The sequence below is a fragment of the Loxodonta africana genome, chromosome 8 (genome assembly GCF_030014295.1).
Source record: "Loxodonta africana isolate mLoxAfr1 chromosome 8, mLoxAfr1.hap2, whole genome shotgun sequence".
Classification (NCBI taxonomy): domain Eukaryota; kingdom Metazoa; phylum Chordata; class Mammalia; order Proboscidea; family Elephantidae; genus Loxodonta; species Loxodonta africana.
Window position 1 is genome coordinate 101,119,464 of NC_087349.1, and position 25,685 is coordinate 101,145,148.

Here is a 25,685-nt window from a genome sequence, read left to right on the forward strand (position 1 = left end):
CCAGTTCATCGACCCCTCTTTTCGAGAAGATGTTTATCACAGAGAAATATATCTGCAGTAGTGATAGCGTTAGCAACAAGGGCCACAGAAGCATTTAGTGTCATTCATTTTCAAAAACAGACAACAAGCCAGTGTACCATATTATTCTATGCAGATAAGTGAAACTTAAGGAGAAAGCATATGAGTATATTTTGGATTAATTTATTTCCAGGAACAATAATTACACGTTTTCATTTTATTCTGACATGATTCGAAATACTTTTGTCAATGACAAATTCTAAAATAGAAAGCCGATTTGTTTTAGTGCCACGCTTTTAATTGAAAGCTTTAATTATCATTTATAATCACTATATTTTGTGTTAAGGTAACTTTTTTCCAGAACTTAACCAAACCAGCATCTTTTGAGTAAGTTGCCTTTTTTGCAATTGTGATGTAAAGCAAATGATATTTGGGCACAAATTAGCTGCCAAGGTTTCCAAGATTTAAAAAAAAAAAAAAAGTTTTTCCTTATAGAAACTAAGGAAAAGAGAGAACGAAGTATAAAGTTTTAGATTTGCTTCTTAAAACAAGAAATTCTCTTAACCGTAATGAGCTAGATACACGAAAGTTTTTGCTGTGTTTTATTTTTCTTAACTTTGAGATTTAAAAAAAAAAAAATGAAAGTTTAGTGACCATTTTTTTCCCTGTGTTTAGCAGTTATCTACTATGGCACAAACCAATTGAAAATAATAAAGAATGTCATTCTCAAGGCAGAATGAGGCAAGTTAGCCCCAGAGGAAGTTCATCACCCAGAGCCCTTAAAATAGGCACATGGACACCCACAGCCCTGTTCTGCATCCTCAGGTACCCAGTACAGAGAAGCACCTGGTTTTCATCTCTTAGGGATTCCTTCTCTAGCACTTGTGCTTGCTTTCCATTGCCTCATGGAGTCTGACCTCTTCTCTTTCTGGAAAGTAAAAGGTGCTTTATTAGGTGAAAACAATGAGGACACCATCAGACACTCTCATACTCCCTTAAGTGATATTATGTCACTTAATGCAGAAATATTGTCGTCATGATTGCTTCATGGTACCATAGATGTGTTTGTGAATGCCTAGAGTTCACGTGTCTCCATGGTTCTTTTTTAATCAATAAATCTTACCTTAAATAATTTGCATAAACAGTAATAAAAGCGCCAGAGGGAATTTTGTTCAGACCTCAACTGTTTATGGAGCATCTAGATGTGGACGATAATTTTTTTTTTAGATATAGTTGATAAGAATAGCCAAGGTGGATTGCAAGCTTATGCCTTGAGGCCATTCTCTAACTACGTGGAAAAGAGAGTAAAACATCACTCATCCTTTTCAAGCGTGCGTAACACAGAACACAAGTTGTATCAGTAGGTATTACATAAAAAAGAGGTATTATGATCAAACAGTATTGTGATATACAAAATTAATCAAGCTGAATTTTTTTTTTTTTTTACCCATGGGCAATTTCTAGAACCTTAAACTTGCTCAGATACATTATAAATCATCAAGAGGTAGACACTTCATGTTACTTTATTCCAGAGCAAATTCTGTTCCATAAAATGCAACTTAGGAATGTAATTCTCAAGTGCTCTATGAAAATATCATTACCTGCTAGCATGTATAGCTACAAGCTAAAAAGACACTGTTTAAAAGACATTTTGAACTCCCACTTCATCTCGATATATCCTGAAAATTAATTTTCTCTTGCTACTTGAGGGGTTTTTCTCTTGAAAAGTCATGTGATTCAAAACCACAATGAGATACCATTTTATGAGCCCTGGTGGTGTAGTGGTTAAGAGCTCGGCTGCTAACCAAAAGGTCAGCAGTTCGAATCCACCAGCTGCTTCATGGAAACCCTGTGGGGCAGTTCCACTCTGTCCTATAGGGTCACTATGAGTCAGAATAGACTCAGTGATGAGTTCGTTTTTTTGTTTTGTTTTGTTTTGTTTTGTTTTGTTTTGTTTTGGTGGGACAGTAGTTAAGAGCTCCGCTGCTAACAGAAATGTTGGCAGTTCAAATCCACCAGGGCTCCGTGGAAACCTTATGGGTGGTTCTGTTCTCTCCTCTAGGGTTGCTGTGAGTAGGAATCGAGTCAATGGCATTGAGTTCAGTTTTTATGGGAGGATGGCTAAGATGAAAAAACAGAAAATAACAAATGTTGATGAGGATATGGGAAGATTGGAGCCCTTATCTATTGCTGGTGGGAATGCAAAATGGTACAGCCATTGTGGAAAACAGTGTGACAGTACCTCAAAAAGCTAAAAATAGAACTACCATATGACGCAGCAATTCTTTGAGGTATACACCCAAAAGACTTCAAAGCAGAGACTCAAACAGAGGCTTGTACGCCAATGTTCACTGTAGCACTATTCACAATAGCCAAAAGGTGGAAACAACCTAAGTGCCCCTTAGCTGACAAATGGATAAACAAAATGTGGTACATACACACAATGGACTACTACTCAGCCAGTAGGAGAAATGAAGTCTTGATACATGCTACAGTATGGATGGAGCTTGAAGACATTATGCTGAGTGGAACAGGCCAATTGCAAAAGGACAAATATTGTATGACCTCACTTATATAAAAAGACAAGAAAAGACAAATGCATAGAAATGGAAGTTTATTACTGGTTACGAGGGGCGAGAGAGAGAAGGGTAAGGGGGGGTTAGTGGGGATAGAAAATTGCATTGATTAAAGGTAGGGTTTTACAACTTATTATTATAATTGATATAAATAAGTTGTACACCTATAAAAAGTTGAATCAGCACAAGTTGTGCAATAGCTGTATATACAATAACAACAACAAAAAAAAGAGTAGCTACTGAGGCTGCTTATGTACAACCAAGCACCTCATGGGATTTGGTTCCTTGGTTTGGAGATTTAGGGTCCTGATTTCATGGGACATCCAGTTATTTGGCCTAATACCGTGTTTACTACTTCTGTTCTACCTCCTAGTTCATTTCATAGTGCTTGGGTCTTAAAAGTTTGCGAGCAGCCATCCAAGGCACAACAATTGGTCTCTATTTGCCTGAAGTAACAGAGGAAGAAAGAAAGGCAGGAATAGGAGGAGGATATGGAATGTATGTTTAATTGCCTCTAATGAACAACTGCCTCCTCTGCCATGAGACCAGAAGAACTGGATGGTGCCCAGCTGCCATTACTGAACATTTTGATCAAAATTTCTATAGAAGAATCCTGATCAAAAGGGGGAAAATGCAGAATAGAACTTCAAATTATCATGGACTCTAGAATTTCTGCAAACCCTGGTGGCGTAGTGGCTAAGTGCTACAGCTGCTAACCAAGAGGTCAGCAGTCCAAATCCGCCAGGCACTCCTCGGAAACTCTATGGGGCAGTTCTACTCTGTCCTATAGGGTCGCTGAGTCGAAACCGACTCAACGGCAGTGCATTTGGTTTTCTAGAATTTCTAGAGCCATGGAGGCTGAAAGAAGTCCTGGATGAACTGTTGCCCTGAGATAATCTTTAAGCCTTAAACCAAAAATATCCCCTGACGTCTTCTTAAAACCGAGCAATAATTTAGCTTAACTGCTATTAAAAAAAAAAAAAAAAAAAAGTCTGCCTTGAGCATTATATTCTTTTAAGAACTATCTATATGGGATCAAATTGACAACAGTAACTCGAAAGATTAAATAGGAACCTTAGGGGGCAATGGGCCTATGTTAATGAAGGAGGAACAACTCAGAAAAGGAGGGTGAGAATGGTTGCACAACTCGAAGAATGTAATCAGTGTCACTAAATCGTACATGTAGAAACTGTTGAATTGGTATATGTTTTGCTGTGTATATTCTCAATACCACAACAAAATAGATATAATTTAGAAGAAAAAAAGTCATGTGACTCTTTTGGGGGAATTTGTCTAAGTTCTTGAAATGGAAATCTTAGAAAAGATGTATTTTTTTCATATTCTATTTCTATATTTTATTGAAACAGTTTATTATAAAATAAGTTTCTAAAGTTGTATATTTTTTCTTCCTTTTTTCATACATAGTCCTTTTGCTTTATTTTCCTCCATGTATTGCAATTGAGAAGCATAAAGGCACAAAGAACAATAGACTTGTGCTCTTATTAAAAAAAAATATGTAAAACAGGAACTAAGCAATGTACATGCTAATCTAAAACTTCATGAAAATTTTCTACCATCCGGGAACAAGAATATAGCCAAATAAACCCAAATTATTCTGGAGTTTCCTACTAAAGTTAAACCCATTTAAAAAAAGAAAACCGTTGCCATCTAGTCAATTCCAACTCATAGCGACCCCCTAGGACAGAGTAGAACTGCTAACAGGGTTTCCATGGAGCGACTGGTGGATTCAAACTGCCAACACTTTGGTTAGTGGCCAGACGTTTAACCACCAGGGCTCCACACCAAAGTTATATAACAAAGTTATATGATACAAACTTTTAGCAGGTTTATCTCACTGTTGGGGCAGTGGTGGTTCAGTGGTAGAATTCTCACCTTCCTTGTAGGAGGCCCGGGTCCCCAGCCAATGCAGCTCACACCCAGCCATCACCCACCAGCCCCTGGAGGCTTGCATGCTGCTATGATGCTGAACAGGTTTCAGTGGAGCTTCCAGCTAAGAGTAGAAAAAAAGGGCTGGCAATCTACTGTGAAAATCAGCCAGTGAAAACACTATGGATCACAATGGTCCAATCCCCAACTGATCATGGGGATGGCGCAGGACCAGAAAGCATTGTGTTCTGTTGTGTATGGTGTCACCATGAGTCAGGGGCCAACTCAACGGCAGCTAACAACAACGTTTCACTGTGATGACCAGCCTCCTTCCCTCCCTTCTGCGGTGGTATCCTTCAGCATACAGGTAAAACTGAGATAGGCCAATTCTTAGTCTTTGCTCTAGTACTGGAAAGTCTTTGCTTGAATGACTTACAATTGTTTAACATCAGATAATTAGCTTTTTATTAAAAATCTATTACAAATTAAAATTTCGGTTGTTGCTCCCTATGATGGGACATTTGATAGCTCTGGTCATGCTGGAAAAGCCTATAGTCCCAACTTCAGCTCAGGGGTGTTCGTCAGCTGACCGCTGCTCCTTGCCCATTGGAAGCCGACCCGGAAGTCAGGGCACAGCTCAGTTGCTTTAGGGACTTCAGAAACTTGCTATCTGCCCTGACCTAAGCACATACTCCAGGCATATTTTCCCACTTGTTAAAGAAGATTCAGAGAATTATGTGTATTTACTATATTTATTTGGTAATTCTTATAGGAGTGATAGGACAGTTCCAAATTTTTATTCCACCGTTTTAGCATCATCATAGAATTTTACTTACTGTTTGAAGGAACCTTTAGAGATTTTCTTGTTTGTGGGTTTTTAGGCTTTAGTGTGCATCAGCGCCACCTGGAGGGTTGGTTAAAACACAGATTGCTGCTCGCACCCCCAGAGTTTCTGGTTCAGTAGGTCTGGTGGAGGCTGAGAATGTCTAACGTTCCCAGGCAGTGCTGACGCGGCTAGTCCCAGATGACACTTTGAGAGCCACTGAGGTAGAAAGCCCGCTTCATCCAGGCCTACTCCAGAGAGTCTGAGCATCCCTGGAGCTGGCTTTCAGTCCAGACCCCTGCAAAGCTATAGCGGGAGAGAGGAAATCATTTCTTCATTCCTTGGAGCAGCACAGAGTCACTGATCGGTGGGCCTCAGGGACCACTACCCATCTGTCAGTTTGTCATACTGTGGTGCTTTGTGTGTTGCTGTGATTCTGGAAGCTATGTCATCACTATTTCAAATACTAGCAGGGTCAGCCATGGTGGACAGGTTTTAGTGGAGCTTCCAGACTAAGACAGACCAGGAATAAAGGCCTGGCAATCTACTTCCCAATAAAAATGCTATGAATCACAACAGAATATTGTCTGATATAGTGCTGTAAAATGAGTCCCCTAGGTTGGAAGGCACTACAGAGTAGCCACAACAATGGACTCAAACACACCAATGATCACGAAGATAGCACAGGACCGGGCAATGTTTCATTCTGATACATAAGATCGCCATGAGCTTGAGCCAACTAATAATAGTAACATCTGTCAAGGAAGGCTAACTCTGAAAGACACATCACTAAAACCCCTGTCGTTTAACTCCTGCTCCGGGACCACCTCTTGAGAACCACTGATCTAGTTCCAACTTGTCATACAAACAAGGAAGTGGAGGCTCAGGTAGGTCAAGATGACACAGCCAGTTAGCTGCTGACTCAGGAAGAGGCCTCGGGTCCCCTGACTTCCACTGACTCGCTACATTCCCTCCTACACCACTAGTTACTTAATTCTGGCCTATAAATGGACAGCCAATAATCGCCGTGATCTCCATAGTTACCAGTATTGGCAAGATAATTTCAAAACCATTTTTCTCTTTTTTAATTGAGTGGATTGGTTTCTTCAGGCAGTAACTGTGTGCTCTCTTCTCCCGAAATGTGGAAAGTTCTGCCTTATTTTTGCTCTTGGTGAGACTAAGCTTTATGTTTTTTACCTCATGTTTGGTTTTGTTAATGGGAATTTCCCAAACAATCTATACAACAACTTCTTATATTTTCTTGGCTTACGGCTTCTACAGGTATTGGTTCTTACCGTTAGCTTAATGTTTTTAGAACAGCCTATAACCAATATATATTTTTTACCTCTGAGCATTCTAGTCATGTTTTTTGCCTTCTCTCTCATGTATTTACCATCCTGTTTCTACAGCCATAGCTTCTCTAGTAATCCGGGCTGTTTGTTTTTCCTAATGGCCTAGTTCTCTCCTGGACGTTTCTACCACAGCACATCTGACATGGGTATGAGAGGTATTCTTGTGACAGGCCAAGTGACTTCTAAAGCTACTGGCTAAGAACCTACTTTCTTCTCTTTGCAATGAAGTGAACCCTGCTGTTGTCGTTAGGTACTGTCGAGTCAGTTCTAACTCACAGCGACCCTATGTACAACAGAACAAAACACCGCCCGGACCTGTGCCATCCTCACAAATGTTATGCTTGAACCCGTTGTTGCAGCCACTGTGTCACTCCATCTCAGTGAGGGTCTTCCTCTTTTCCACTGACCCTGTACTTTACCAAGCATGATGTGAACCCTAGTGGATGTTAACCCAGGACTGTATACAGACACTCACATAAAGATGGGTGTGGCATGACCAGAAATGGCATTTTCTTCTCCCTGTAGTACAAATAGAGTCCTTGGTTGGTGCAAATGGTTAATATGCTCAGCTGCTAACCAAAAGGTTCGAGTCCAAGCAGAGGCAACTTCTTCTTCCAAAAGATCAGCCATCAAAAACTCTATCGAGCAGTTCTACTCTGATATACATGGGATCACCATAAGTTGGAATTGACTCAATGGCAACAGGTATACCAGTCCTTACTGTGAAAGTTGATACTGTCCTAAGATTGAATTGCAGACCAACAAGTATGTGATTTCTGCCGGTCCTTGGAAGAAAATAATTCATGACTCAAATGTAGTATTTTTATTTTGTTGGAAAAATAGCATATCTTCTGCTAACTTTCTTCTGTGAGAGCTGTTTGGTGAATAATTTTATGAGGAAAGCAAGCCATTATGCATAATAAATAATAATAAAACTTAGTTACAGCTGAACAATGCTCTCCATTTGCCCATGTGTTGATAAAGCCAAGATACTATGAGTAACATTTGTTATAAGCACATTTTGATAACCAATGTTGTTATTAGGATGGAAGAAAGAGGAGGTACAGGTCTCGTTCTTTATAAGGGATAAATTGAACTGGTTGCATTTATGAAAAGCTTCTTGAGTTTCAATGGCAAAATCAATATCTATCAAAAATGTCAAAAAAAATACACATATTCAGGAGTAAAGTAACCCCAAAGTAAACAAAAGACTTCTATCTATTCTAGATAGATTCTCAGAGGTCTGAGATCTTATTATAAACTAGTACGGCCCTTGCAATTAATTTATAAAATAATGGCTCAGTCTTAACGTTGGACCCAGTCATAGATACAAGGGTGGTCCTTCATAATCCCATTTCGTAATTTTTTTTGTAACAGAGAACATTCCGTATTTTAAAAGATGATGGCTTCATTTTATTTTTCAAAGTTTAACTGCTAACTTTTGGTCAGTCAGCAGTTTAGATTCCCCTTTATAAAAAATAAATGAAAATACTTTATGACTTGATGACTATCAATTATAGTGTTTTTCCAGAGCTACAAAGCTTTTAAGTCTAACTACATAAGGCTGCAGAAGGATATGAGTATTTCGGAGTTTTCATAGCAACAGCTTGCAGGGAAACTGCTCGGCAGACATTCTATCTCTGCATATGAACACCTGCGCACAGCTCACACCTGTACTTACTAATTTATGTTCCTACCTTCTTTCTCTGCCTTCAGAACTCAGCTCAGAATTTTCCCAGTCCCATCTCCTGCCCTAACTGTTCTCTGGGCCTCCAGAACATACCGGGTTTTCTCAGGTTCCCATGATCTTGCATTTATTATTTCTTCTGTCCTAACTGCCTTTCTTCTCGCTTTTGCTCAGGAATCTGCCATTTATTCAGGATTGAGCTCCTGTCCTTGCTTTTGTGAAGTTTCCCTGATACCCCTCCACCTCCCCCGCTGAGCCAGCCAGTTCCCCAATGTCCTGGCGGTTCATTGAGCATGCCTCTACCCCAGCTTGTCTACATGGGCTCCTAATTACCTATCTACATGTCCGTCTCCCCATCCCCTGGAAGCTCTTGGGGGAGAGACCACACCACTGTGCCTGCCATAAGTAGATGCTCAGTATTTGCTGGACTAGCGAATGGTGAGAGAGCCTGTCTTTGCTCCCACCAGCCTCCTGTTCTTTGCCTCCAGGCTGACCACCCCCGTCCCAGCCCGACTTAGTCTCCGAAGTGACAATTCTAAAATTAAGGTCTGATCCTCTCTCCACCATTGCCTACAGAATGAAGGGCACGCCCCACAAAATGATACACAGCATCCTCCATCAGCTCACGCTTCACCTCGTCCTCTGCTGTTTCCCCCCTTTCAACTTTATGTTCCAAAAAGTTGCCAAACTAGTGACGCCACATACACAAAATGCTGCTTCTCACCTCCCTGTCTTTGACCCTGCTCTTCCAGGTTGGTGAGATGCCTTTTCCTCTCACTTCATCTCCTAATCAACTCCTGTTGTTGTTAGCTACCACCTCTGCCTCATGGTGACCCCATGCACAACAGAAGGAAACACTGCCTGGTCCTGCACCATTCCCATGATGGGTTGTAGATCAGACCATTTGTGATCCATAAGGTTTCCATCAGCTGCTTTTCAGAAGTAGATCATCAGACCTTTCTTCCTAGTCTTAGTCTGCAAGCTCCATTGAAAGCTGTTCAGCATCACAGCAACACACAAACCTCCAGTGACATATGGGTGTTGGCTGCACATGAGATGCGTTGGCTGGGAACTGAACCCAGGTCTCCCACATGGGGGGTGAGAATTCTACCACTGAACCAACAATGCTTTCAATCAACTCGTAGTTATCCTTTAAGATTCAGTTCCAAAGATGTCTTCTCCAAGAGACCTCCCCTACTTCCTCAAGGCCCAGTGAGGGTCTCTTGTCTGGGCTCCCTGTAGCCAGTGTTGGTTCTCTTAGAACACTGGTTACATGGAGTGGAAATCAGCAGCTGTGTGGCTAGTCTGGAAATGACTCAATGCAAGGGGCTCTGCTCTTATTCACCACTGTACACCTGGTTCCTGGCACAGAGCCTGGCACCTAGTGGATAATCAGGTAAAATCTGACAAACAGAATTGTCCTGAGGACTCATACAGGTGAAAAATGTACCTCGGCCTCTGAGACCCTCATCCTTTCTTGTCTTTGCTCTCAACAGCACCTATTTTCCCTATCAGGGATCAAGTAAGGACTCAACAAATACTAGAGCTAACTTAAATAAATTAGGCATGGATGGGTAAAGAGTATATTGTGCTTTCCAATAATGAGAAACCAGAATAATACCAAATATGGTACCATGACAATTATTTATTTCTTAAAAAAAGGATAGTTTTTTTCTTTTATCACAGGAGTGCTTCCAATCACTTGTTTAAACTGGATGATAGAATAAGAAAAAAAAAATACAGAAAGAGTAATTTTGAAACACCAACAAATGCACCTACCTAATGTGCCGTGACGCTAGGCAATCAGTAAGAATGGCACTGTTGTATGTAAGTAAGAAAGTAGCATGAAACTCAATAAAAAGAGAGATTTCCAGGTTATTAAATGGAGGACTAGACAGAAAAGGAAATGAGATGTGTAGGCTTGCAGTAGCACGGAATTTGTCTACAAATACTTGTATCAAATCTGATTTAGAGTTGGTGTGTTTCCATAATGCTGACCTCTGTACTTGAAAATCAAATGTATTGGGTTAAGTTAAAAGCTAGTTTTGCCCTTCAACTCCGGGCTTGACTATTATATCAGGAAATTTAAAAAGAAGAAAAAAAAAAAAAGAAATGTGTGCCTTTGGAGAGTTTTCGAATAGTTTGCCACCAACTCAGGGCGTGCCAGTCAGGAGTGTTTATTTTCTTCTCCTTCCTCCACGTGTCCCCATGTTCCCTCCATGCAGAACTCACTGACCATCCTGCATAACTTTGGCCCTGGCCCCTTACACAGCCCACCTCTATCTCCAGTGTGCTTCAAGAAGATTGTCTAGGGTGTGCACATGTGCTCATGAGTCGTCCCTTCTGTTCACATCAATGATGTCCAGGGTTTATGAAACCATCTGAGTGGAGCCTTACTGTTGACCCTGCACCCACTGTCTTCCAGGAGTCACTAACCACCTAAATGCCCAGGTGCCCGACACCCTACAGTTCCACCATAGTGAGGCCACACAAATGGACAGCATGCCTGCTCCTTAACTGATGTTGCACTCCATCACCTGAGCCTCGAAGCAGCGTTGTTTGTACCCAGGGCACAGAAGGTCCATCTGGGAAAGCAGCCCTGTTAGCTCCTGCTCACGTGACTGTCAATATAGGGCTTTGCTCTAAGTCCACAAGGCTGGGGTAGGGGATCTAAGCTACATAGCCCAACTCCATCTCCACCAGACTCCAATGATAACAAATAAAAACACTCATTCAAAGCCACCTTATCCTTCAGCTCCAGATAACCTCAAGCCAAGATTAAGTCTTCCCCATGTGATTCCACGCCTGCAATTTCTAGCGTTGTAAGAGGACTTTGGTCCAAGAAAGACGTGGGAAGGGAAGAGCTGAGCCTTCATCTTCAGATGCTGCCATTGTTGAGTTTTATATCCTGAAGTGTTCCAGATCCAGAAAAACCATTCAGTGCTAATTTTAACCATGTGGGAATCTGCCTGAGCAGCTGAGACCAAAAACCAAAAAACCAAACCCAGTGACATCAAGTCGATTCTGACTCATAGCAGCGCTATAGGACAAAGTAGACCTGCCCCATAGGGTTTCCAAGGGGCAGCTGGTGGATTCTAACTACCGACCTTTTGCTTAGCAGCTGTAGCTCTTAACCACTACGTCACCAATGTTTCTGAGCAGTGAGAGGAAGACTATATTTGTTTGTACTAATTTGCATGATGAATTGACACACAGGCAATTACTCAAGAGCTCTCAGGATTCTGAGTCATTCCGAGTTTGAGGCTCTGGCCAGTAAGCCCAGTGTGGTGTGAGAGATTATAAAGTGGGGCCCTGTGTTTAAAAAAAGAAGACTTTAGACAAATTGGCCTCCAAAATTTTTACTCTTTTTTGTAAATGTTGAAGGAGCAAAGTCCCACTAAGGTCTCAATCAGGCCTAGATATCTTAGACTCACTCCTTCATCTATTCATTCAATTAACATTTACCGAGGGCCATAACATTTGTTATATTAAAAAAAAAAAAAAGTTGCCATCGAGTCAATTCTGATTCACGGCAACTCCATGTGTTTCAGAGTAGAACTGTGATCCGTAGGGTTTACAATGGCTGGTTTTTCAAAAGTAGATTACCAGGCCTTTCTTCCAAGGTGCCTCTGGGTAGACTTAAATCTCCAACATTTCGGTTAGCACATTTTAATAACCAATGTGGCCACTGGGATGGAAGAAAGAGAAGGCATGTGTGCCAGGCACTGTTGGAGGAGCTGAAGATATGGCAGTGAACAAAGTTTATATTCTAGGGACAGAGAGAAACAAATTAAACAAGTAATTGAATAATATATCAGATACTAATCATCTCTGTGGAATAACTGAGAAGACCGGGTAGAGAATGAAAGGAAATTTAAAATTTCTTTATGGTGGAAAATTGTAAGCATACATAAAAGTAGAAAAAATAGTAAAACAAACTCGCCTGTATCCACTCACTACCCAGTTTCAATAGTGATCGACCTAAGGCCAGTCTTGTTTCACCTATATCACTACCCCTTTTTCCACCCACCATGGATTATTTTGAAACAAATGCCAGAGATCGTATCATTCCTTCTATAAATGCTTTGGCATGAATCTCTAAAAGAAAACAGCTGCTACTTAGATAAAGAAGTTGTCCCTAACCTGGGAGAATGAGATATATGAATTGGAAAGAAAGTTCCAGAAGTAGAAACAGCAAGAACATACCCAGAGGTAGATAAGCATCTGCAAGAAGTCCTCAAGGGACTAAGGGGAAGAGAGGTCCCAATCCTGAAACGACAGTATGACCAAAAATTCCTAGAATGGCTGAAAACTATTATGACAAAGCTAAAAAAAAAAAAACCCACTGTGTCGAGTGGATTCTGACTCATAGCGACCCTATAGGACAGAGCAGAACTGCCCCATAGAGCTTCTAAGGAGCACCTGGCAGATTCAAACTGCCGACCTCTTGGTTAGCAGCAATAGCTCTTAACCACTACGCCACCAGGGTTTCCACAAAGCTAATATAGTGCTTACTATATACCAGGCACACGTCTAGTGTTTTGTATATATTAACTCATTTAGTTTTCACAACAACCTTCTGAGGTCACTGTCACTATTATTATTCTCATTTTACTAAAACTGAAGAAACTGGGACACAGAGAGTTTGAGTGACTTTCCTAACATGATACAATTAGATGTTGGAAGCCTTGACATTTAAACCCTGATAATCTGGTCCCAGAATTCAGGTTCCTCTTCCGTACGCTGTGCTGCTTCCCTTTTCAAGGTAGAATGGCTCATTCATTGCAAGTGACATTTCTTTGCGACTATGAGCAAATCCAGATGCAGAGACTCAGAGCTGCCCCTCCTGGGTCTCTTTGAACTCACGTCTTTGACTCCCCAGCCCCAGACTGCCATCTTTCTCCAGGTCTGATACTGCTCCCTGGCCAGCTCACTTTTTCCTACTTCCCTTCCCTTCCCATGAAAATCTCTTTCCCCATTTGCCTATCAGCCCCTTGAGGGCAGGAAATACGTCAGTCTATCTTAAACACACTGTCTCCCCTCACACAGTGCCCAAAACATAGCTGGCCCAGAATAAATGTGTTAAAAGAAGAAATGAATGAGTAATTAAATCATAAAATAAACAATAACGGGGTTTGGGGACTATGGCTTCAGGGGACATCTAAGTTAACTGGCAAAATAAATTCTATTAAGAGAACGTTCTGCATCCCACTTTGAAGTGTGGCGTCTGGGGCCTTAAATGCTAACCAGTGGCCATCTAAGATGCATCAATTGGTCTCAAACCACCTGGATCAAAGGAGAATGAAGAACACCAAGGTCACAAGATAATTAGGAGCCCAAGAGACAGAAAGGGCCACATGAACTAGAGACTATATCATCCTGAGACCAGAAGAACTAGATGGTGCCCGACCACAGCCAATGACTGCCCTGACAGGGAGTACAACACAGAACCCCTGAGGGAGCAGGAGAACAGTGGGATGCAGACCCCAAATTCTCATAAAAAGACCAGACTTAATGGTCTGACTGAGACTAGAAGAATCCTGGTGGTCATGGTCCCCAAACCTTCTGTTGGCCCAGGACAGGAACCATTCCTGAAGACAACTCATCAGACATGGATTGGACTGGACAATGGGTTGGAGAGAGATACTGATGAGGAGTGAGCTACTTGTATCAGGTGGACACTTGAGACTGTGTTGGCACCTCCTGTCTAGAGGGGAGATGGAAGGGTAAAGAGGGTTAGAAACTGGCAAAACGGTCACGAAAGGAGAGACTGGAAGGAAGGAGTGGGCTGACTCATTAGGGGGAGAGTAAATGGGAGTATGTAGTAAGGTGTATATAAGTTTATATGTGAGAGACTGATTTGACTTGTAAACTTTCACTTAAAGCACATTAAAAATTATTTTAAAAAAATAAAAATAAAAAATAACACCAGTGAGTACTGAGCTCTTTTAAAAAATCATCTACATGAGACCAAACAGTCAACAATTACCCTAAAGCAAAAATGAGAAGGTTAAAGGGGGGAGGGCAGGGTAGCCAGATTAGTGGAACCATAACAACCAGAAGGGAAATAAGGAAAATGTTGGCATATTGTGAAAAATGCAACCAGATGTCACCAAACAATATGGATAGAAAATTTTCAAACAGGAACCTAATTTGCTGTGTAAACTTTTACCAAAAATGCCATGAAATATTTTATATATATATATATATATATATATATATGAAAGGAACGAATGAGTAAAAGGCAAGTGATATTTACAGTGCTGCACACAATATTAATGTTCCATCCAGATCCTCTGAAGTCACTCTTTTCTGAGTGTTACTCTCACTCCCTTGGGGGGCTTTCAACAACCAGCACCTGCTTCTCTTCTTCCATGGACTACCTCTGGCCCTAGAGCCACTTTACTCCAAGAACAAAGAGCCAACAGTGCCTTTGCAACCCTTGCCTCCACCCTTGGGGCTGTTAACCAATGACAGTCAAATGTGGAGTGTGAACACTCTGCTTTTTTGCCTTGAGGCGGGACAACTCTGAAGCCAACTCACACTCCGGAACTCCCTGCAGGATTAGGCTTCCCCCTTCTCTGTCCTCATCATGTCTGCTCCTGGGTGATGCAAATGGTTTGCACTTGACTACTAACTTAAAGGTTGGCAGTTTCAATGGACCCACAGGAACCATGTAACAAAGGCCTGGCAATCTGCTTCCTTGAATATTACAGCCAAGAAAACCCTATGGAGTTCTGCTTTGTAACACATGGGATCACCATGAGTTAGAATCGACTCAATGGCAGCAGGCTATTAATGTGTAGGAGTACCTGGATGGTGTACATGGTTAACACACTCAGCTGCTAACCAAGAAGTTGGAGGTTTGAGTCCACCCAGAGGCATCTCGGGAGAAAGGTCTGGGTATCTACTTATGAAAAATGAGCCACTGAAAATCCTATGAAGTACAGTTCTACACTGACACACAATGGGGTTGTTATGAGTTGGGGTTGACTAGATGACAACTATTTTTATTGTTATTATTATTGTTAATGTGCAAAATTCTGGCTTCTAAAAAAAATTCCTGTTAATCTATATGGCTATATATTGGGGGTACTAATGCAAAGTTACTATACCTCTAGTTTTGTAAAATAAATAAAAATAATACAAATATATTTACCACAATTTTTAAAAAATAAAATATAATTAATTATAAAATTATGCTGAAAGGGCTATGACTTCACACTGATGAATTAAAAGGCATTTTAGGATGTCCCAGTGCCTCAGAGTCTTCGAGAACCTCAGGTTTTCCAGCCCCAGAGATGTCTCAGCAGTGGTTAATGGAGAGTTCTGGCTGGCAGAAAGTTGAGTGGTCAGTATTTAGCATGTTGCCATCTCTGTAGAGAAGTGGGCAGAAAGCAAGCAGCAAAGCTTGGCTCAATTTTAAAACTCACAAAACTGATTTTCAACTGTTATGAGGGTTTTATGGCACAATAATAATCATAGGACCACGGGGAAAAGCCAACTAGGATAAAACGCACATCAAGGAAGTCGTTGAGATGAATATGGCCATTTTCCCAATATTTGTCTACTAGAATTTTCCTTGACCTTTTAAGAGAAAGATTAAGGGTAAGAAGTACAAGTACTGATTTGGTTAAAAGAGTCCTAAGGAACCAAGAGACACATTTTTTAGACATACAGATAGAGGGAAGGTAAAGGACCTAACTTAGGTAGATAACCTCTGAAAGCCCCATTGGCCGTCCTGTTTGTAGGCAGCCACTGCTGAGTCATTTTGGACCTGAGATGAAGAGTGAAATGTGATGAATGCATTTTGAACATCCTTATTTAAAAACAAATGGCACAACAGTGCCCGAGTTCTAAATTGAAAAGTTAGTAGCAAAAAGAGCTGTTCCAAAATCCATACTCTATAAAATCCACATAGCTCATGAGGAGAATGAGAGAACTATAGATCATGGGCAATTATGCTCAAAGAACGATTTGGAGCCTGCTGCATTCAGAAGGCCCTCTTGGAATAAAGGCAACAACGGTAGGTGCTTCGCATAAATGCAGGAATACAACCACTGCTACGCTGCTTCATCACACTGCCATATTTTTGTAACTAAGATTTATAATAATAGAGCAGTGTAATCAGCAAATTTCCAAGAAACTATCGTGGCTACTAATGCTCAGGCCCAAGAAACCTGAATCCCTCCCAGGCTACAGGACGTAAGCCTCTCAGAAAAAGAGAAGATGGGGTAGGACTTGGGGAAAGATAACCCTCCCTGATGTCATGATTTTATGTTTTTAGCTAAGAGAGTTGGGGAGGCTTCATGAAAAGTTTTCCTTCTCGTCACCATTTAGTGTCCACTGATAATGAGGATAAGCACAAAGCACTATAGGTTGGGGAATATGGATTTATTTCTATTATCAAATTAAAAAAAAAAAAAGTTGCCCTGGAATCAATTTCAGTTCATGACGATTCCCTGTGTTATAAAGCGCTCCATCAGGTTTCCTTGGCCGCAATCTTCATGGAAGCAGATCGCCTGGCCTTTCTTCTGTGACTCCTCTGGATGGGTTCCAACCACCCAGTTTTAGGTTCGTGGTTAAGTGCAAACTCTTTGTACCACCCAGGGACCTTATTATGAGATGGGCACCCAAAATATTTCAAATAAATAATTGCAAATCTTAGGGGAAAAAATAATCAAATAATCAACTGTGGGAGAGAATGGCTAACAATTTTCTGACATGAGGTAGGAGTTAAACTCCAAAATGAGGATCCTTGTAGAAACCTGGGGCCCTGGTGGCACAGTGGTTGAGAGCTACAGCTGCTAACCAAAAAGTCAGCAGTTCAAATCCACCAGGAGCTCCTCAATAAACCCTATGGGGCTGTTCTGCTCTGCCCTGTAGGGTCGCCATGAGTCGGAATCTACTTGATGGCAACGGGTTTGGTTTTTGGTTTTCAGTCTGAAATACTTTTAAGCAGCATGTTTGTCTTTTAAATCATGAAACTCAACTCCTCTAGTAATCATGTTGGTTCACTGATAGCGTCCTTCAATTTGCCCTTTTAAAAAAGTAAACTAAAAGGACTATATAGAGAACACAGCTACCTTTGGTCACATTATTTCCAAAATGAGAAGATACTGAGGGAGACATGTTCTAATTCTGATCAATTAATTAGTTCAAAACCCTTAGGCATAGTATGCACTGTGAGAATGTTGTTATTGTTAGTTGCCGTCGAGTCGCTTCTGACTCATACCGACCCTATGCACAACAGGATGAAACACTGCCCGGTCCTGCACCATCCTCACAATTGTTATTATAAGAATAGTAAAAAAAAAAATTAAGATTCTATACAAGCTCTAACGTAAAACTGCTCTTTGGGACTCCATAGAGACAGCCTGTGTTGCTGCTGGGTCTCCGGTGATGTATGCATCTCCTTAATAAACTTTCTCACTCTTCTGACTTGGAGTATGTTTCATTGGCTCGACTGCTCCAGGGCACGGACCCTAATCAAGTAACATACTCATCCCACCGCACTGTTTTAATTGTGGCATTTCTCTACCGGGAACATCTTTCACAATTGGGGAGAAGTATTATATATCCTTAAAACAAGAATAGTAGCTAGCATTTATTAAGAACACGATATATGCCAAGCATTGCTCTAAAATTTGACATGCATTATCTCATTTAATTTTCATCAGAACTCTGTGAGTTAGTTCTATTTTTATACCAATTTCACAGATGAAAAATTGAGGCTTACAGATACTGGTTTACTGAAAGTCACAGCTAGCAAACCAAGACAGTCTGGTTTCAGAGCTGGTGGCTTATCTACATGAATGGATGGGGCAGGGGGAGGGGGTATAAGCTTTGGGGCCTTCCTCACTGGTACAAAATTATTTTTAATAATTCTTCCATGCTATTTTATTCTCTAAAATTCTAGGGACGGGGATCGGGGAGGAACTCTCTTAAGAAATCAGTTTTTCTGTAAGTAGGTATTTAGACTACCTATTTTTATGAGTTATTTTTATGAGTTCTAGAACTATAGCTTAATCTATTCAAGGCCCAAAATCTATTAGAAATAACATGAATACCCTAACCCACTGCAAATCTTCGCTTTGAGAGCTTCCACATTTATAAACAAGCATGCACCAGAATTCAGCATGTCTTTTGAGTTGGTCTGTTGAAACCATGACCACGTAATAGATCAGATTTCATTTGGGCCAGCCCTTGCTGGGCAGGCACATTGGCAATGAAAGAGCTGAAGGATACACTTGGCAGCAACTTTAAGACAGCCAGCTGGTCCTGGAACATTAACGTGTTCATTATGTGCATTTGTTGTGCCTGGGCTCCCTGCTGTCCAAATCTACCCTGGGTCTCCAATCAGGAAGTACTGATAGGAACACTGCTAATATGACACGACTGGGGACAATACAGAGTGACATGACCCGAGGTGATGAGGAGAACACATATGGTTTCCTGGCCACCCCCCTCCCTGCCACATATCTTAATGCGTATTATCATATCCCTGCCTTGGCAGTCACCGACAGAAAAGCCAAAAGACATTTATGAAGCTGCGTCCATCAACAACTCCAGTGGCCCACCTGAAGTGCTGTCAGCTTACAGATTGACTTATACCCACTGTCTGCATAGACCACACTCACCTGGCTTCAGTTCTAGCGCTAGTTCCAGGGGCCAGCAAGGCATCTCCCCAGAGCCCCCGTGCCTTTCACAAAGACCCGCTAGGATATGGGGTAGGAAGTCAGAGAGTCATCTGAGTTGGCATTTGCTCCACTAAGAGGGAAAGGCAACAAAAAGAGGGACAAGTGGACAAGTTGGATTTCAACCTACAGTCAGGATATAGGGGAAATACACATTAAAAACAAACAAAATGTGCACCTATTCCCAGCCCCATAACACAAAAGTTCAGAATCCTACTTTTAAATACATGCTTTAGTTGTTAGTATATATTCAGAATGATAGCTTATCCTTTACATACCTGAATTTACAGTAAGTATGTGGGACTCTAGCTGAACAATACATTAGCATCCTAAATGTAGGAATCCTTAATCTATACTCTCGTATTGTAACAAGAGAGTAATTCCATAATTTCCTATATGAATTTTAGATTGGCCTAGATGACACACTTTCTAAAAGCATTTTCTCTTTGAACACTTTTCATTAAATAGGAATCACTATCTTCTTCAGAGAGTATTTTGTAAGCACTGATGTAAAAATGTTCACCCAAAATTTCTGGACAAAATTGCATACTCAACACTAAAACCAAACTGTACAAAATTTAATCTCTCTTTGAGGATTGAGAATCTCATTTAGAGGTCTTCCTAAAATTCAGTAATTTCATTATGATTTCAGTTTGTATTGCATTAAGGAAACGTAACCATAGGAGTCGACAGATGACCTGATAATGGTGTACCAGTTGGCAGTGACTGCACTAATCATTTGGAAACCCTGGTGGTGTCGTGGTTAAGTGCTATGGCTGCTAACCAAAAGGTTAGCGTTTGAATCCACCAGCCGCTCTTTGGAAACTCCATGTGGCAGTTCTACTCCGTCCTACAGGGTTGCTACGAGTCGGAACCGACTCAATGGCAGTGGGTTTGGGTTTTTTTTTTTTTTTTTTTTTTTTGGTGCTAATCATTAGAAGCCCTGGTGGTACAGTGGCTAAAGCACTCTGCTGCTAACCGAAAGGTAAGCAGTTTGAACCCACCAGCCACTCCACAGGAGAAAGAAGTGGCAGCCTGCTTCTGTAAAGATTACAGCCTTAGAAACCCAATGAAGCAGTCCTACTCTGTCTTATGGGCTCACTATGAGTCTGGATGGACATGATAGCAACAGGTTTTTGGCGCTAATCATTTCAGAAAGGTAGTCCCCAAATGGTCTTCTCACTTTAGGAGTAGGGGGAAAAAAAGCATAATATGAACTCTTCTCCCTTTAGGTGGGCAAGCTAAAACGACGCAACTCACCTCATACACACTGTAAAAATACACTCAAAAAACCAAGATCAAGGCAACCTGAATTTCAAACCCTATGGCGGTAATCTGGGCTAAGACAGGGTTTCTCTCTAGGCAGATGAATGAGAATTTTTTTTCTCCTTAAAAAGAAAGTCATTATTGTCTTTTAGGAGAGAGATAAAGGCAAAAGACACATAAAGAAATGAGCTTAAAATGGATTTTCCTCCTTAAAAAAAAATCTGCTAGGTCAACAAAATTACTGTAGAATTAGTTATGGGAAATTTGGTTATAAATGAATAAAGAAACCAACAAGATAAGCATATCACATTAATAAAAAAAGAATTATTAAATCCTCATTCTCTTGATGTTTCCTCTGACAATGAATATTTCCTTCCACATCAGATGATATAAGCTCTAGGCAAATTTCCAAAGGAATTAAGTAATATAATACATGTTGAGGGGAGGAAAGAAAAAGGGAGGAAGAAAAGGAGAGAGAACAGAGACTGAAATGGAATGGAGAAAGTAAAAAAGAGAGTAAGAAAGAGGCATTTTTAGAATAGCTTCAGGACTTGAATTAAGTATAGCATTAATTTTTTTTTCCACCAAGTCATAGTCTTAGCAGGTTTCTGCTAAAATACAGAAATTTCATGGAAAATGCATTATTATACACAATTGTTGTACTTGAGAGAAACTATATGAGAAAAAAATAACACCCTAGAATAAATACAAATGAAATTCATGTATCAAAACCAAGACTGTGAAAATAGTTTAAATGTTTCTTGAATTTATATCTAGTTATTAACCTAAATGCAGATTTTAGTTCAAGCCACACTTCTGCCTCATGGTCAGAAGACCCGAAAACCTATGGCGTGGAAAATTGGCAGGATAAAGAATATTGAATTGGTCTCCATGGAAAAGCGGGTTTTGGCAGCCATAACATTCTCCGCGAGCAAGTTTCTCTCCCCCTTTCTCTCTCTTGTCAAATTCTCCTTCCTGTTTCATTCTTGTCCCAGAAAAGAGGCCAAAGGAAGGCCAAAGATGAGCTATTTTAGTGAGCAGATGTCAACCTGACCATTCACCAAAGGACTCTTCTCCTTGGCCTTAAATACAATGATGGACTAGAATCCCATGGTCAGGGTGAGCCCCTTAAAAAAAAAAAAAAAAAAAAGAAAGGAAGAAAAGAAATCCCAACCTTAAATTCATCCTCTGAGAACAGAGACTGGAGATTTCATTTCTACTTTGGTTCTCTTCTTCCTCCGAAGAAGGAAGGGCAGTGACACATCTGCCTTATTTGATGACCCTAAAAGAAAGTGCAATGCACAAAGGGAAATGATCAATTCATTCTCAGAAATCCTTAAAATCTATTTCACTCTTCCTACCACCCCCATCCTGTTTTAATCCCACACTCTGGTTACCTCAAGGAAGGTGGACATTTCCCCACAGTTTTATTTAGGACTGAGATAAAATCCACAGACTTCTCTGAAATCATCCCTCCACCTGAAAAGCACCTAACAGCCCACCTCAGCTTTTAAAATCAGGCTGGATCCCCCTTGGGGCTAGTCCTAAACCGAGGATCCACGAAGCAGCCCAGTGCTGGTGAGGTGATATTCCTTCCAGCTTTGCTTCCATCCTCCCCAGACCCCACACTTGAGAGGGAATATTCACCAGGCCTCTTCCGATGGGTTCCCGGCCCTTTGCATGAGCGAGTTGGGGTGAGATGGACCTCCCCCGGGTGGATGTTGTATCCCTGTACTGTGCCTGTGCCTTTTGGTGGTTTTCACCCTGATCTTTTCTCTCTTTGCAGCTGGTTAATAATCCGCTAGCAAGTCAGGCTGCGGCGGCTGCGGCAGCAGCAGCCATGGGCTCCGTAGCAAGCACACAGGCCTTTGGCAATGCCCTCTCCAGCCTTCAGGGGGTCACAGGTCAACTAGTTACTAATGCGCAAGGACAGGTGAGTGGGAGATGGAAACAAGAGTGAATTTTTATGGCAGTTTGAACTCGGAAAGGAAATGAATTTCTTTTGCATGACAGTGATATGTAACCACATCCATTCGAGGCAAATAAATAATGTTTACTAGCAATGTCAAGAACAGGAGACGGGTTGGGAGGTGTTTCCATATTTTAGAGGCAAGATTTTTTTTTTTCCTTCCCCTAGAATGTCAATGTTTTATTTTGGTTTTCTTTCTACACGATGACGCATGTGATGACCTTAACTGAAGAAGTCACCTTTCATTACTGGGCATTCTGTTTTTTAAATAAAATTTCAGCTTTGCCTTTTTTTTGTTTTGCTTCTCCCCCCCCCCCCACCCCCCGCAACTTGGGTATTGGGGAAAACTGGTAAGTTTCCTTTTCTGATCACCCTAAGATGTCTAAATTCGCCTTCATAAAGCCAATTTCTGAACGTATGAATACACCTAGCAAAAGAAAAGGGCTTGTGAGCGTGAAGCCAGCTGCAGGTCAGCTGGACTTCCCCAGTCTCTTGCTTGTTCTCCCGGAAGCTAGTCTGTCTCCGGCAGGCTTGGAGATTTGCTTGATTGTCGGAGCCAGTAAACCTTCCTCACCACGTGAGCAGCGCTGTGCGTCCCTTAGACCGATGATGCGCCTTGCGTCGCCGTCACCCGGGCGTTAACTGAGCTTCAGATGAGGGTAGCAACCTCTTCAAGATCCCAGTAAAGCAAACAAGCGTTCAAGCTGCGGAGGGCAGGGGTACCTTCCTTTGAAGGTCAGACAAAGAACTCGGCCTCAGTGGTTAGGGCACGTAATTCTCAAATTTTGCTGTTTGCTAGGATGAACCACAAGGGAGAAGCCCCTTGCACCCTCACGAAGCTTTTTCCTGCCCGAGTTGTTTACCCAGCAGTGTGTCTACGTACTCCCAGCTTGCACTGCTCTGTGGAGAAAGGCAATTGCCATGTCTTGAACCCTGTTGTTATTTTACATAAAGAGTAAACAAAGATGCGTTATAAGCTAAACTGTCTCCATCTACGTCCCAGGGAAAAAAAGCTGACCTTGTTATATTTCCTGGGCGGGTGCAGGATTGCCCCTTCAGAACCCTGAGGGCTGAACGATGGAGCTTGTCAAAGAGAGGCCCTGTGTAATGAATCATCTTATCACAGGTGCACACCGCACATATTAAAGGGGGAATGTATGAACACTGTGCCCTCTACAGTGACCTTTCAATGTCTGCTTTAACCCTTGTTCCAATCCCTTTTCATCAAAAGATCATTTTATGCAGCCCAGCTCTAAATGGAGGCTCTCAAAAGCCTATTAAGATTTCTGGAGGGGTGGGGTGTTGGGGTGGAGGAAAAGTTGGTTATAATATCTATAACTCGTAGTCAAATCAGGTCTGTCCAGAAAGCTGCTTCCTAGAGTTGTGCCCAGAGATAGAATACCTCGCTTCACTCCTGCCAGGCGGCTGGCCCTTGAGATGTAAATTTTAAGAGTTGAACATAGAAATTACACCCACTGATTAGTATTTTCCTCTGATTTTTCTGGGCCAATATCCAAGTAAAATGCACCACTATGCTCCACCACTGAATACTTATGACAGAGAAAATGCATGATTATTTAAAAGAAATTATTAGGTCCTTAGAGCCCTGGTGGTACAGTGGTTAAGAGCTCAGTTGCTAATCAAAAGGTGAGCAGTTCGAATCTACCAGCCATTGCTTGGAAACCCTATGGGGCAGTTCTACTCTGTCCTGTAGGGTCACTATGAATTGAAATCAACTCAACAGCAATGAGTTTTGGTTATTGGAACTTTAAGTAGCCCTGGTGGAGCAATGGTTAAGCACTCGACTATTAACCAAAGGCTGGTGGTTTGAACCCACCCAGGTGCTCCACAGGAGAAAGACCTGGTGATCTGCTCCATGGGGAAGTTTTACTCTGTCATATATGGTCACTATGAGTCGAAATCACCTCATGAACACCTAACAACAACAACAACAACATTAGGACTTTATTCTTCTAATGATATTATGACTAAACATTTTACAAGTCACAAAATGGCAAATCCGTTCCCTTCTCAGGGGATAAAGTTACAAACTTTGTTTGGCCTTCCTTTATCAGCCACCATTCTAGTAATACCTTTCCCTATCCATAAATACCCATAAGAAAATGAGTTGCAAAATAGTTTGATTAGCACTGAGCATATATTGAATAAGAATTGACTTTATTTCAATTTTTTTAGTTTTAGAAATGGTGTTACAGCAGTTCATTTGATACAGTATACAAACCTCTGAAAGTGGAGAAAAATTTGCATTTTCAGAGAAATTAATAACGCCCACTCGTGAAGTCATGTCTGAGGGTTTCTTGTACATCTATTTTTCAGACACAGGGGCAGTGGTATCAAGTCCTCCTCCTAATAGGGGAAGAGTCCAAGACTTAAACACTCACAGTTGATGAATTGGCTATATTCTTGCAGCATTATGCTTTTTTCTTGTCTTTGGAACGTAAACATAATCGTCTCTTCAGAAAAAGCCACATGCCCTGCATCTGTTGGCAAGAAGATATTTGTCTGAACCTCATGAAGGGGTGGGAAATACCATAGGGTCAAATTGCACCAAAAGGAAAAGGCAAAAATTATTTCTGTGTGTGTGTGTGTGCCTGCCTGCCTGCCTGCCTGCCTGCCTGCCTGCCTGCCTTTAAAAAATATATATGGTACAAACGGTAAGAATACATTAGAATCAGGTTGATACAATTAGCCTTGCTCAAAATATTATGTAAACTAGGATTACTACAATTACTGCGCTCAGCCCATTTTACCCAGCCCATTTTCAACTTCTTAAAAGTTCCCATAGAGCTTTCCCAGAAAAGATAAAGCCCGTTGCCATCAAGCTGATTCCAACTCGTGGCAACCCCGTGTGTGTCAAACTGTGCTCCATAGGGTTTTTTTTTTTTTTTAATAATTTTTATTGAGCTTTAAGTGAACGTTTACAAATCAAGTCAGTCTGTCACATAGAAGTTTATATACACCTTTACTCCATACTCCCAGTTAATCTCCCCCTAATGAGTCAGCCCTTCCAGTCTCTCCTTTCGTGACAATTTTGCCAGTTTCTAACCCTCTCTACCCTCCTATCTCCCCTCCAGACGGGAGATGCAACACAGTCTCAAGTGTCCACCTGATACAAGTAGCTCACTCTTCATCAGCATCTCTCTCCTACCCACTGTCCAGTCCCTTTCATGTCTGATGAGTTGTCTTCGGGGATGGTTCCTGTCCTGGGCCAACAGAAGGTCTGGGGACCATGACCGCCAGGATTCCTCTAGTCTCAGTCAGACCATTAAGTCTGGTCTTTTTATGAGAATTTGGGGTCTGCATCCCACTGATCTCCTGCTGCCTCAGGGGTTCTCTGTTGTGCTCCCTGTCAGGGCAGTCATCGGTCGTGGCAGGGCACCATCTAGTTT

At 41.4% G+C, this 25,685-nt stretch overlaps 1 protein-coding gene across 2 annotated transcripts in view; it reads left to right on the top strand.

The window, feature by feature from the left end:
• Nucleotides 1-25,685, top strand: part of POU6F2 (POU class 6 homeobox 2) — a 586,290-nt gene that overhangs the window by 493,921 nt on the left and 66,684 nt on the right. For both annotated transcript variants that reach the window (XM_064290152.1, XM_003406904.4), the window contains one exon: nt 22,093-22,239. In XM_064290152.1, coding sequence (XP_064146222.1) covers nt 22,093-22,239 — 147 coding nt within the window. The remainder of the gene's footprint in view (nt 1-22,092; nt 22,240-25,685) is intronic.